The following is a 14,160-nucleotide window of genomic DNA, read 5'->3' on the forward strand; positions in this document are numbered from 1 at the left end:
GTGATGTCATCACTTAACAGCCCTTTTTAACGGCAAGGGTACGGTTGATAGAATCTTGGGAATGCAGGGGAGGGGAGAGTCATTTCTCAAAACCCAGGGGAGGGGTTTGTCATTAGACCATAATCGAGGGGAGGGGGGAGTAATTTACTCATAAAAATAACAGGTCTGGCCCGACCATCGAGGTCAAGGTTCAACCAGCATCCCACGTGTAGAGTGTGTAAGTTTGAAATTCCTAGGAACCGGGTCAGGGACGCTTCTTCCGATGTGAACAGGATAAGACCAGGACCGGATCGACTAATTATTTTAAGCCACGTCGTTAGTACCATCGAAAGACGGAAATAGATAATTCAATTTTTTTTAGGAAAAATTTTTCTTATAAGACATTAATTACTAGGTGAGGATTTATAACTTTTCTAATTCTTTGTCAAATATTCTCTCAACTTACACAATCGTGTGTGAAAATTTTTCTCTTATTTTTGAAAGGAAAAAAAAAGACATATAACGTGTAATCCACCCACCCCCTCCCATTTCGTTTGTCAGAGACGGAGGCCTGAATTATTGCTTGTAGAGAGTTTGGTTAGACCCAATAACCACATGCAAGCCGCCGCCTAGAGAACAAATGATACGCTACCGAATAAAAACGTGTTAGAAGTCCCGTCTTCCGAGTCGCAGCAGTCCGGAATCCCAAATCTAGAGGCCGCTAGTTGTTTTATTCTCTATCCAATCTGATCACGACTGAGGGGATAATGATGAATGAGAGGAAAGCAAGTTTACAACGGTAAGCAAATTCAGTTTCTTATAAGGAAATACTAGGTTTACCCTTGCGCGGTTTTCCCGCCAAACACCAACCCGGTTGTTATAAAAGGGGTGGGTCCCTGTTCAACAGTCATTCCAGAGGCTTGCAATTTACAAGTGAAAGTCGACGACGGTGTCAGGTTTTGGTTATTCTCAGTTCTTTCTTCCTCTGAAAGTCTCATCTCTGATTGCCATGAGACAAATTACCGGAGCCTATTGGTTGCATTTTGCCTCGTTAATGCTCACAGAAATCAACATTTTCAGTTAGATTCTTCTTTGAAGAGAATGACGGGCGGTTTCGTGACTCACTTGTCTCGTGCATCTGCAGATTTTGAATCTCCTAAGAATAACGAATATTGATGGAGCTTGGATCTGGGGATTTTGGGTATTCATCACTTCTATCAATTACTCTTTTCCCTTGGTTTCATTTTGTTTAGGGAGGTGAGGGATGGAGGTTTGTCTGATTGTTATTTTTGGAACGAAAATTGGCTGTTTAGGTGCGCACATTACAGGAGGAGATGTAAAATCAGAGCCCCTTGCTGCGATGAGATTTTCGATTGCAGGCATTGCCATAATGAAGCTAAGGTCTGGCCCACATGATTTTTCTTTTCTTTCTTGTTTCTTCCATTAAAAATTGTGTCTTACTGATGAATTTTGTTATTCATTTAAAGATTTACTGATGGGTGATCCTGAAACAGAACTCGATGGAAGTTGATAAACTCAATAGGCATGAAGTTCCTCGCCATGAATTGAGAAAGGTTAATTTTTCACTATTTTCTTTCTCAAATGTATTATGGCAGTTAATCATTTATTTCATTTTCTTACTAGTTTCTTCTTTTAAGTCATCAGAACATACTGGTTCTTTATGTTTTTCCCCCTCTCCCGAGTAAGAATACCTACTGGGTCATATCTTCCTCACGAATGAATTTGAGTATCTACATCTTGAAATTTTTTTTTTCCATGAGAGACGATTTATTATCCTTTATCCAACATTAATCTTTTTTCCCCTATTATCTTTGTTATTTTGGTGGTTGGAGTAATCGGGAGCATAGGGCTCAAAACAACCACTTTGTATTTTTCTTGGTTTGTACAAGTTCTTTGGTATCTAGGGATATCCTGTTAATCAGGTTGTCACCATTACACAGGTTTTGTTCCTTTTATAGGCTCTTAATTATTCATTAGATCACTGATGCACCATTGTTTCTTTGCCATTAAACTTTCAGGTCATCTGTTCACTGTGTGGCACAGAACAAGATGTAAGTTTAATTCAGGATACTAAATCAAAAGATAAAAATTGTGATTGGTGATAGATCTTCATTATATTTCTCTCTCAGATTCAACAAAATTGTACCAACTGTGGGGTTTGCATGGGCAAATACTTCTGTGCAAAATGCAAATTCTTTGATGACGATGTAAGTGAAAAAGAAGAAAACTTTATGTGAATTGACTCTCTTTCTCTCTCTTTTGGGTGGGAGGGGGGATAGAATGGACTCCTTTTGCACATCAAAATGGTTTCTTATTTAGCGAGCTGGTTCGAATGGCAGGTTTCAAAGAACCAATATCATTGTGATGAATGTGGAATTTGCAGGTTAATATCTACTTCCTAACATCTAAAAGAATTAAGAACCAATGCTTTCTTCAAATTCTAGTTTGCATCCTTTTGTTTCTGTTACAGAACTGGAGGGCAGGAGAACTTCTTCCACTGTAATAAATGCAGTAAGCTAAAATGATCCTTATTTTGATGCTAATTGGAGCTTTTCTCTCATTTTTTGTACATTATTTGATGTTGGGGATTTTGAAATTCCTGCTTCAGGATGCTGTTATTCAAGGTTATTGAAGGATTCACACCGTTGTGTGGAAGGAGCAATGCACCATAACTGCCCAGTCTGCTTTGAGGTGAAAATTGAAAAAAGATAACAGAAACTCTCTGTCAACCCTTTCCTTTAATACTTGTTGGTTGTCTTTGTTGTTTTGTAATTCTTATTCTGTAATTGCAAACTTGACGTTATCAAGAAAAAAGAAAGTGATTATCAGAGACCTGAGTTCTACCATCATTTCTATGTGCAGTATATATTCGATTCAACAAAAGAGATTACTGCATTAAAATGTGGACATACAATACATTTGGGTTGTGTGAATGAGATGATGCAACACCTCCAGTAAGTCAAGGAGACCTGGTGTTTTACCTCGTGTTCAAATGTGTGGGAAAAAAATTAATAGGTGCGGTTTTTCTTATTGATCTGATCATTTTGCAGGTTCGCATGCCCTGTTTGCTCAAAATCAGTTTGTGACATGTCAAGAGTGTGGGAGAAGCTTGATAAGGAGGTAAATCTATGATGTATCAATTTGAATTTGGAATTGCCTAAGCATGCAAACCATTCAAATTTTCTTCAATTTCTAACGAATCCTGAAAATCAATGTAGATTGCCTCTACGCCCATGCCTGAAATTTATCAAAACAAGATGGTAAGGGGACAATAATGCACAATAATTGTCTCTACATTGCTAACATATGGTAATAAGTTTCCAAACTTAAATTTTTGGATATCTTGTTGTGATTGATTAGGTGTGGATCCTGTGCAATGATTGTGGAACATCATCCCAGGTCTGTTTTCATATTGTGGCACACAAGTGCTTAAGCTGCAGGTCATACAATACTAGGCAGACCCAAGGAGCTCCTGCTTCATGCTCATCAGGGGTTTCAGAATTGGCGAGATGATGATTCGTTGATCCAAGATTTCGCTGTGCTGCTCCTGTTTTGAAGAACATTTACTTCTTGAATGGATGGGATGCCATTGACCGGTGAAATTTGATTTATAGAAAGAGAACATGAGAAGTTTTTATTTGTTCATCAATTGCCAGTTATTCCTTTGGTATGCCTGGAGCTGGTTTTCAAGAAATGGCTACTCCCCATCACTACCGAGCCACCCTGCCCGTTGGTAAACAACCATTTTCTCACTGTACGCCTTATGCTATTGCTCTGGAGCTATTGGATTGTATGAGATGAGCTGGCCATTTTCTGAAAGGCAGGCTCCAATCTAACAGGTGTAACTCAATTTGGTCAAATAACTAGAGCAAATACAAAGGCTCACCTGATTTGCCATTTTCTGAAAGGCAGCTCCTTTCTGTGTCATCCCCAAGAAAGCAGTGGTTGCCAGCAACATTTCTTCTCCTGAAAGGCAGTATCCATGTGCTCATACAAAGGCTAATCAAAAGGAAATTTTGGATACCTGCTGTCATATAAGGGGAAAACACTGCATGCATTATCTGATATAAGTTAATCAGAAGCTTTTATGGTACAGAGACGTGAACAGAATAGTCACTGATACCATGAAAATGTTGGTGGTGGTTGTGGGGCGATTGGAATGAAGAATTAGATAAGAAAACAGAGTAGCTACAGATGTCTTAGGGTTTGATGACCTCTGCTATCATCAACAATAATACTACTAAAAGCAAACTGCCTTATTTTTGTTGGAGGTAGGGGGTGGGTTGTTAAAGGAAGCAGAAGTATCGTTGACTCCTTGAATGGTGTCAGCAAGACTGTGTGGCTTGGTTCCCTTCTCTGATAGTGTGAGAGACTCGAACACTTCTAGTTCTGAACTAGTGTTCGAAATCATCTACGACATTGAAGTCTGTTTGTTGATGCAATCTACATTTATTTGAAGTCTCCTTCAATCCAAAGGTTCTTCTCTTTGAAGTCTTGTGCAACATTAAAAGTGTATTTTGCAGCTAGAGATCCAGCTTCCAGCAAGCTGCACCTCCCTATTTGATAAGCTTTGAATTACAAAGGCTTTCTGGATTCACCTCTCACAATTTAAGCTGCCACTGCCTAGTTGTCAGAACACAGATTCATCGAAATTAATCTAATTTCAACCACTAGGGGAGGGATCCATGATATCATAAACCCAGAATGATCATTTGAAGGAGAAGCAACAAAAATGTTCACGGGATTGTTGTGTGTGGCTTCAATATAAGGAGAGAAATGCGTAGTGGTCCAATCTCTTCGCTTTTAATATAAACTAGTAGAGGATGGAACTGGCTACAGGAACAGGAATTGACAATTATATTTTCTCAATCCCCAAATATGCCTAGAAACTCTGTTGAACTTGTAAGTACCAAATAAAAACAGAACGCTCCAAGTAAAAACATTGTTACTGCATGGTATAGATTGGAATGATAGACGCAAAACACTAACAAACATTTCTAGCTATTTAATAGCATACTAGATAGCAATGATCCGGCTACAATAGTAAATCTGTATATATCAAAGCAAATGTGGAATTCCAACTCCAGATATCAAAACTAAAAACTATAGGGAAAGGGATTTTAAGTACATTAGAGCTTTTGGTATAGTTCATATATTGTGTTTCGACACTAGAGGCAAAAAAAATGAGAGTGGAGTGCTTGGAAATAGGAGACATGATTCTACAATGATCATCATCATCTCCTTCTTTTTCTTCTACCCCTTGGTAGGAGTTGTATTAGGATTCTAAACTCTTTCTTGACATTTAGACTTTATCTTTGGTGATTATATGGCCTTCCACCCAGATCTTGAAAGAGAGAAAAATTTTACATGTTGCAATTGGAAGGTGTATACCCTTACATGAAGCAGAATGGTATCAAGAGTACTGCAGCTAAACAATTTAGTACCATAAACAAATAAATAGATAATTCTGATAAATTCTGCTACAATACCTCGTCTAGGTCTAAGCAGCATTAATGGATTTTTTTGTATATCCTTTGTCTGGTTAAAGGTTAAAACGAATCGGAGAACACATGCCCCTGCATTTCATATTTCATGGTTGAGCGGTTTGTCAGATCACCAATAGTCTTTGCAAGAACACATCCCTCCAGTGAAATGGTGAAAACGGTTACTATCTCTGAGTATTATCTCTCTTCCCACAATCTTTGAGATGAGCTTTATAGCCGAATGACAGTCAACACAAACTCGGAGATTTTTCACCATTCTAATAAGGGTCCCTTCAGGGCTGTTGATCAATCCAAAGGCAATTGCTAGTTTCTCACTATGGACATAAAGTGACTGCTCCTTCTCTTCCTCCTCTACGTCACAGAATACAGAGTCTACATCTGGGGTATAACCTTCGCATTCCAACTGCTTAGCCAACTCATCCAACTTTGCATAAATCCTATCACTTTGGGGGTGGGATTTATCTCCTGCAAAGAACTGATGGACAACATTGTTCGCTTCTATCCAACTTATCCCAGGTAATTTCTTCATCCCTGAAATTCCCATAATCTTTTTCACCATTTTCATGCCATCCAAGTCTCCCGTTCTAGCATAAGCGTTGGATAAATATACAAAGCCTCCAGAATGTTGGGGATCAAGCTCTAGAATCTGTCGAGCAGCATGTACACCCAGTTCATAGTTGCAATGAATCCTACATGCTCCAAGCAAAGCTCCCCAGACAACAACATCCGGCTTGATGGGCATCTCCATGATGAAGTGGTAAGCTTCATCAACATGGCCAGCCCGGCCTAGAAGATCAACCATACATGCATAGTGTTGGAGCTTAGGGACTAGAGAGTAAACCTGAGTCATGCAGTCAAAGTAATGCTTTCCCTCATCTACCAAACCCGCATGACAACAAGCACATAAGACTCCAACGAAGGTGATGTCATTGGGTATCAACCCTTGAAATCTCATATGTTCAAAGATCCTAATGGCCTCCAATCCCCGCCCGTTCATGGCCAACCCCACAATCACTGCACTGAAAGCAACCACATTCCTTTGAGGCATCCTCTCAAATACTTGAATAGCTTCATCAACCATACCACACTTTGAGTACATATCTATAAGAGCACTTCCCACAAACAAATCCAACAGATAACCATTATCCTCCAATAGAGAATGGACCCGCTTCCCAAGCCCAAGAGCACCCAGATTTGCACAAGCTGATAGAACACTCACCAATGTAATATCATTCGGCTTCAGCCCTGCAGCACCCATCTCCTCAAACATCGCCAATGTCTCACGGAAATACCCATTTTGTGCATAACCCGATATCACACTAGTCCAAGAAACCAAATTCTTCTCGGGCATCTCCTCAAAGAGATTTTTAGCAGAGCTCACATCTCCACACCTCGCCAAACTTGAAATCATGGAATTCCAAGAGACAACATTTTTAACAGGCATCTCCTCGAACACCTTGCGTGCGAACTCAATGTCATCGCACTTTGAGTAAGAATCAAGCAGGGTGGTTCCAACGTAAACATCATCGTAAGTTCCGAACTTTGTAACTTGAGCATGAATTTCTTGGATGGGTTTCACTAAGGAGAAGGCAGCGACACAGGCCTTCAGCAAAGGGGGGAAGGTAAAACGGTTGGGCCTCCTCGTGGGGTCGGTTCCGTCTCGCATTTGAAGGATATAGAAGGAAAGGGCATCGCTCTGGGATCCGGGTGTTTCGGAGAAGGCTTGGATCATGGCGTTGGACAAGTACGTGTTGGGGTTGTGCATCTGGGTGAAGATAGAGCGAGCATAATTGATGGCTTGAAAGCGTTGAGAGAGAGCAGTAACGAGAGCGGTAATCAAAAATTGGTCTTGGTGGAGGTCGAGTAGAACGAGGCGGCAGTGAATCTGCTTCAGGTGGTTGATGGTGGACGAGAGCTGCAGAAGAGAGTGAAGAGTCTTCTGGAGGTTCTGTGATTTTCCTACCTGCATCTAACTGCATTGGGTCGCTTCTGTTTTTCGGTGTCTCCAGGGTACGGATTGGTGTCGCTTGGCCGTTAACGGTGAACGACACCCCCGAACATATTAAAATGGGTATCAGTCGGTTCCGAAATTGATACAATATCAATCCGTTTTTTTTTATTTCTCTTTTTTTATAACAAAAAACAAATGTATAAATTAAGAAAGAGCGTGAGTCTGTTGTAACCAAGCAGGCTGGCTACAAACAGACTTTGTAACCAGACATTATATGCCCTTAAATGTAGTTGATTCCAATTTCAATAGATAGGTAAATAAAGTAATTTCATATTTTTTAAGTATAAGGTTGTTTAAATATATTAAATCCATTTAGTTAAAGGGAAGAATAGGAACTCCGTATACCTAGCCCCTAAATCCCAACTCAATATTGTTTGATCAAATAAACTTGCCCGAGCGATCCCTCCCCTTGGCCACCATGGATTCAGGTAAGAAGAATGGATTCTACCAAAAAAAAAAAAAAAAAAAAAAGGTAAGAAGAATTAGAAGAAACAACCCAAATTATCGTTTGTTTCGATCACTGACTACCATTTCTTTTCATTCTCTGTTCCACTTTTTTAGATCTTGTGGTCAAGTTTCTACCTTTGAAGGTCTTCAAATCTCACGTTTTTTTTTTTTTTAAAAAATTTATGTACGCCAATGAGGAGACTGAGTAGTAGCCTATTTTGCTAAAGTGAACAAACGTACAGTTGAGTTGCTAATGCAATGGAACCACCAGTGGACGTCTAAAATCCGAATCAGCAACAGCATTGGCCCTCAAGACAGAAAGAAAATGATGATACCTAGTTTGAGGGTCTCGAAGAAATCGGCAGAGAGGGCCGAGAATGGGAGAGACCATTGATCTACCGTAGTGGTTGCGTTGTTACTACCGGTGAACCACCACTACCACTGCTAATTATGTTGAAAGCATGAGCAGAAGAAACATTTAATACTAAAATCTTGAGGTTGCTCGCTGTTAATTATGTAGGCTAGGTGAAATTGAGTGCTCGCATACTCAGGAATCTGAATCTTTCTAAATGCGAAACCTATTGGAATTTATTTCTTTCTTTTTTTTTTCTGATTCTCTGGAGGTGCAGAAATTTTAAGCATGAAGAGAAAAGCAGATACATAAATGGGAAAGGGGGATTTCAGTCTATCGATTTCCCCATCTTTTTTTTTATGACATATCTGCTCTGCAAGTTTTTGCAAACTTATAGGAAAAATCCACGAATTCATCGGTTGTGGAAGCTGTCTAAGTTTGAAATGGAGAGTAACAGGAAAATTTCTCACTGATATCATTCCTTGGGTGCTTTCAACGGTTCCTTCTACAACAGACGCCGTCATGCGATCTCTCTTCAACACCACGGTTGTCAGGGAAAGGGGTAGTTGCAGATGGGGTTGGGGCGGGCAGCAAACAGAGGAGGGGGTGGGACCATGGAGGTAGGGGTTGGTGGAGTCAAGGAAAGGGTGGGAGACAGAGGAGGTGCTGTGTGGAGTTGTACATGGATGGGATGGGAAGAGGAAGCCAACGCCGGAGAGGGAGAGGAAGTTACAAGAAACTAGTAAGAATGATGAACCTGCATATTCCGGCTATTACTGGCGAGTCCAGCAAGTTACTTCCTTTCTATGTAGGGATGTAAATGGATAACCGAAATCCGAATCCGAATTCGCATCCGTATTCGTTTAGGGGCATCCGTATTCATTTAGAGATATCCGGAAAATAATCCGAATACTCCGATTAAAATCCGTCCGAAAAAAAATCCGAATACTTAATAATAAAAAATTAAGTAAATAATGATTTCAAGGGTTTTTGAAGATTAAATAAGTTCTAGAATATGATGAAAAGAGAATCATGATCTAAGAGATATGGATTGAGAGTGAATTGTATCCGCTAGGGGGAGGAAGGTCCGGGTTACACAAGGCAGAGATGTAAACGGATGGTCGAAAATCCGAATCCGATCCGCATCCGAATCCGTTTAGAGGTATCCGTATTCGACCAGGGAATATCCGACTCCGATCACATCCGATCCGTATCCGATCCGAATCCGATCCGTTTACATCCCTATTTCTATGCCATGTAGATGACAATAAAATTACCTTAATGCCCATATAATAGAAACTTTTAACATTTTTTTCCTACCATCTACCAAAAGAGAAATGACAATTTAATCCCTAATGTGACAAGATCAATAAATGTCTATTGATGGGCATAAAAGAGAGATTACATCTTATGTTGTAACCACTTGGTTACAAACAGCTTTTCCCTTATTATTTTACCAAAAAAAAAAGAAAAGAAAGAGCATTATTTACAATGTTTCCATTTAACACAAACTGTAACGTATTTGTTATGGTAAAGTGAATCAAAAAAGTTGGTGAGAGTCAGCAAGATAGGGTCCTGATGATATGATAGAGGAATTCCATTGAAGTATCCGAAATCTTCAAAAGTTGTGGAATTTAGTGCCAACGCCAGGGAAGTTTTGGAACAACTACAAGGTCAAGCAGTCCATTCAATCACCAAATCTCTCTCATCTTCATATTAAGATTCACAACATGGTCAAGACCCTTTAACAAACTTATAAGTTATAATCAGTTGCTCCGAAAAATGAACTATGTCCAAAAAAGCTGTAGCGACCAAAACAATATGTGTTGTATTATTATTTCTAAAAGTATTTTTAGAGTCAAAGTGAGTCAAAGTTTCAAAAGTGTCTTTTGTTCATTTCTTCCTTTTTAACTTCCCTCCAATTTTTGGTTTGAATTTGTTGTGCACTTTTGTGTGCAAGAGGCAATATGGAGTTCAAGAATAGTCCCACATTGGTTGTAGGAAAGTAACTTGAGTGGAATATATATATGGTCTGTTTCTTGAACCGTACACGCTTATTCGTATACGAATAGATATACCCCCTCTCTATACGTGAAAAAAATACGTACTGTCACACTTCCCTTGCAAGAGTTGCTCCCCTGTACGTAGGTCACCTGTATTCGTATGGGTATATCCCTTCATGAAAGGGTACTCCAACACTGAATTGTCTCTGCAACAGTTTGTTCCAGAGACCTATTTCTTACTATATTTTCTTTTAATTAATAGAGGGCTAGTATAGCCATTTGGTATCCTCAGTACTCGTATCAGGTTCTACAACCTATACGTTTAGGAGTTGTTTCATCTTGGAGGGCTAGGTGCAAGGTCAACCCCATTGCAGAAGTGGGGGCATCTAAAACCTTAAGGAGAGTATCTGTCAAATATGACTCAACTCAATTCGTTCGTGCTTGTTCCTCTCTGGTTCGTTTCTCTCTGCAATTGTTGTGCGATTACAGGTATTTATCTATCACTGTATATCTTATTAGTCTTACAGTCTTTGCCTTATATAACAATATGTCCTAATAGAATGTAAGAAGTGCACTGCACTCTATCTAGGACTGGGTTAGAAGTTCTTGTGCCAATCAAGTATAGGGTACTTTATTTTAGGTAATGATTTAAACACGTCAAAAATAGAATTTTTCAGATTAACTTGAATAGATACATCACTGGGAATAATTGGGGGATGGGGATGGATATTGAGATCACTCATCCATTGAGAAACATTTTTGAGGATGCAAGTCGGATTGGGTTTAACAACCCCATGATTTTTCTTGTTCCGGTGGTGCCAAATGAAGTAACAAGTAATAGCAAAAATAGAAAAAAATTATTTTAGAAGTGGTTTATCAAAACTATTTCTAGAAAGATAAGAAATGCACATCTGTTCCAAGGAAGGGTAGGAGAAGTATTCCGTTCTCAGTCACAAATGAACTGCAGCCCATATGCGCTTAATCCAGTCACATGATAATAAAAGATGTCAGATGGATTCAATACAATATCTACAAAAAAACACAATTGGGGTCGATCTGACTCCATTTTGAAAATGAAGTTTTAACTAGAATTCCTGCATTTAAGATACACCAAAAAAATACCTTAAATTTTGGATGCAAAGGAAAATTCCAAAAGAAATGCCTCAAAACTGAGTACTGAGAGTTTGTTGGATGTTTTGACGACAAAAATTTAACTGCTAATTTGATAGAAAATCTACCTCCTTAGTTAAAAAATCATATACATCTTTCATCATCACTAGAAGCATTAACATTATTAATTAAATAAGCATAAACCTATTATAGAGCAATGCTATGTTTCAATGATTATCAATCAGATAATTACAAACAAGAACCTTAGAGTTAAGGAGATCAGGAAAAATAGAAGAAAGATTAAATCCTGGAAGGTAAGAAATCCAAGGATCCATCTAGAAAAAAGAGATCCTACCATTACCGATATGTCGATGTACCAATGTCTTTAGAGTCAGTAAGACATCTCCTATACTGTTCCAAGACCAAGATCCTCTCTTAACCATAACCTCTTGGTCAAAAATAGATAAATTTGGGAAATACTTAGCTTTCAGAACTTTATCCCAAAGGTCATAATTGTTTGAAATAAATCTCCACCCAAATTTAAGAATTAAGGCTTTATTGTGAATTTTACCCTTTCTGATTCCCAAACCTCCATGGATAATGGGGGCAAATTTTATCCCATACCACTAAACATGCTTTCTTGGTAGATCCTGTGTTATCATTCCACAAATTGAGGCACATAGAGTCAATATTCTTGCAAATTTTGAGAGGAAATAAGAAACAAGACATCAAATAGGCCTCCGTATTGGCTAGTATCAGTCTGATATTGGTTGAATCAACCGAAAATTCAAAAAACAAAGCAACTTTTTGGTTGATACTAGCGAAACATATTGGTAAAAACCTACACATATAGGTAAATACCTAATTGATATGGATCAGTCAATACAGTAGAGATATGTTTTTTTAATAATAAAAAATGGTGTTTTGGACTAGAATTAGGTTGATACATATCGTTATTGGTGTTGATGGCCACTGATACCATCTGGCATCAACACCGTGAACTAAATCCATGATGTTGACTGGTTAAATGTGGTGTGAAAAAAATTATACACACCCCAGGTAGTAAATGTTTTCTCACATTTTCTTTCTCCTCTTTTACTTTGTGGGTCTTCTTATGAGATATTTTTTTTTGTTTGAGATGACAAATCATGTAGATCTCTCTTCCTAAAAAAATATGAAAAAGTACTTTTCTAACTACCAAAATTGGGAAGGGGTGGGGGGACTAGATTATATTAAGGCACCCAACGTTTAGGTTATTTATATGGAATTTTCTTATTAACACTCCTTAAGGTGTTCATAATTTGCATCCTTACTTTTTTTGCTTTATAACATATATATTTGTATTGAAGGAGGGTGATACTATCATTTCACATTTATATTCAAAAAATGTGCAAGACAATGACAAATTTTTTTTAATTGCCATTTTATAAGAGAACACTACCTGGGCATGTGCGTTATGCAGCCCTTGCACCCAGACACATGGGTGCATGAAATGACCAACATGCCTCTGAGAAATTCCATAGGAGCACGGCAATCATTTCGCGTGCCCTTATGTCTGAGTGCAGGGGCAGTGCACCGCATGCGCCTAGATAGCGTTCTTTCTCCTTTTATCCTTTTATAATAACTAACCATATGGCTCTTAAATTAGACTTGTGCAAAGCCTATGACAAAGTGGAATGGACCTTTCTTGAATCTATGCTTCTAAAAATAGGCTTTTCTAACAAATGGGTCCACTGGGTAATGCAATGTGTCACCACTGTCAATTATCGCATTAGAGTGAATGGGAGGATTATTGGCCATGTTAACCCTTCCAGAGGACTTAGGCAGGGATGTCCTCTCAGTCCCTATCTTTTTATTTTCTGCCAAGAAGCCTTATCTTGTTATTTGCTTCAAGCTGAGCTGAACCATCAAATCTCAGGAATTAGAACTAGTAGACATGGCCCGATTGTTTCCCATTTACTCTTTGCTGATGATTGTTTGTTATTTTCTAAAGCTGGCAGACATGAGAGTTCCCTCCTAATAAATCTGTTGAATGATTTCTGCAAGGTGTCGGGTCAAGAATTAAGTATTAATAAATCTAGTGTGCTTTTTAGCACAAATGTGACCCCTTCAGTTGAGCAGGAGGTAGCCTCCATTCTAGGTTTTAAAGTTGTGACCATTCATGGGAAATACTTGGGCCTGCCGACTAAATTTGGAAGATCTAAAAGGACTTGCTTTTCCAACCTCATTGAGTGAGTCCAATCTAAGCTTGTAGGGTGGAAAGAGAGCCTTTTGTTTGCTGCCGGTAAAGAAGTTCTTATAAAATCTGTGGCCACTAGCATTCCCCTTTACCCAATGTCCCTTTTTCTTCTACCCATTTCTATTTGTAATAAGTTGAACAAAATCATTAAACATTTTTGGTGGAAAGATAGAGCTGGGAAAGGGATCTTTTAGGTAAGTTGGGAAAACCTTTGCATAAGTAAGTCAAGTGGGGGATTGGGCTTTAGAGATTTTAGGAGTTTTAACTTGGCTTTATTGGCCCGTCAATGCTGGAGGATTCTATCAAATGAAGAGGTTCTTTGGGTTAAAGTTCTCAAGGGAAAATACTTCCCTAACTCATCTTTCTTGAATGCTTTGCCTCGTCAGAAATGTTCTTGGGCCTGGAGAAGCCTCCTTAGGGGTTGGACCCTCTTGTCTGAAGGTATCCGCAAAAAAATTGGAGATGGGAAATCTACCTCCATTCTCCTTGATGCT

At 38.8% G+C, this 14,160-nt stretch overlaps 2 protein-coding genes across 2 annotated transcripts; one reads left to right on the forward strand and one right to left on the reverse strand.

Annotated features, from left to right (window-relative positions):
* The first annotated feature begins 1,110 nt into the window (after positions 1–1,110).
* LOC122654788 (E3 ubiquitin-protein ligase RZFP34-like) lies at positions 1,111–3,741 on the forward strand. The gene is made up of 12 exons (XM_043849037.1): positions 1,111–1,180; positions 1,293–1,380; positions 1,494–1,553; positions 2,019–2,051; positions 2,130–2,207; positions 2,340–2,383; positions 2,471–2,511; positions 2,609–2,691; positions 2,863–2,954; positions 3,051–3,120; positions 3,219–3,260; positions 3,361–3,741. The coding sequence occupies exons 1-12, from the start codon at positions 1,155–1,157 to the stop codon at positions 3,511–3,513; spliced, it is 810 nt and encodes a 269-aa protein (XP_043704972.1). The 5' UTR covers positions 1,111–1,154; the 3' UTR covers positions 3,514–3,741.
* Positions 3,742–5,415: 1,674 nt separating this feature from the next.
* LOC122653586 (pentatricopeptide repeat-containing protein At4g21065-like) lies at positions 5,416–7,548 on the reverse strand. The gene has a single exon (XM_043847472.1). It carries the CDS (start codon positions 7,471–7,473, stop codon positions 5,614–5,616), a length of 1,860 nt encoding a protein of 619 aa, XP_043703407.1. The 5' UTR covers positions 7,474–7,548; the 3' UTR covers positions 5,416–5,613.
* Between the last annotated feature and the right edge of the window lie 6,612 nt (positions 7,549–14,160).

The sequence above is a fragment of the Telopea speciosissima genome, chromosome 3 (assembly GCF_018873765.1).
Source record: "Telopea speciosissima isolate NSW1024214 ecotype Mountain lineage chromosome 3, Tspe_v1, whole genome shotgun sequence".
In the NCBI taxonomy this organism is placed as follows: domain Eukaryota; kingdom Viridiplantae; phylum Streptophyta; class Magnoliopsida; order Proteales; family Proteaceae; genus Telopea; species Telopea speciosissima.

Bases quoted from the DNA above. Each gene is read 5' to 3' on its own strand.
- LOC122653586 (XM_043847472.1), bottom strand. From the start codon at position 7,473: ATGCAGGTAGGAAAATCACAGAACCTCCAGAAGACTCTTCACTCTCTT.
- LOC122654788 (XM_043849037.1), top strand. From the start codon at position 1,155: ATGGAGCTTGGATCTGGGGATTTTGG. The intron at 2,208-2,339 runs GTAAGTGAAAAA...TTCGAATGGCAG, and splicing joins GCAAATTCTTTGATGACGAT to GTTTCAAAGAACCAATATCA. The intron at 3,261-3,360 runs GTAAGGGGACAA...GTGATTGATTAG, and splicing joins AAATTTATCAAAACAAGATG to GTGTGGATCCTGTGCAATGA.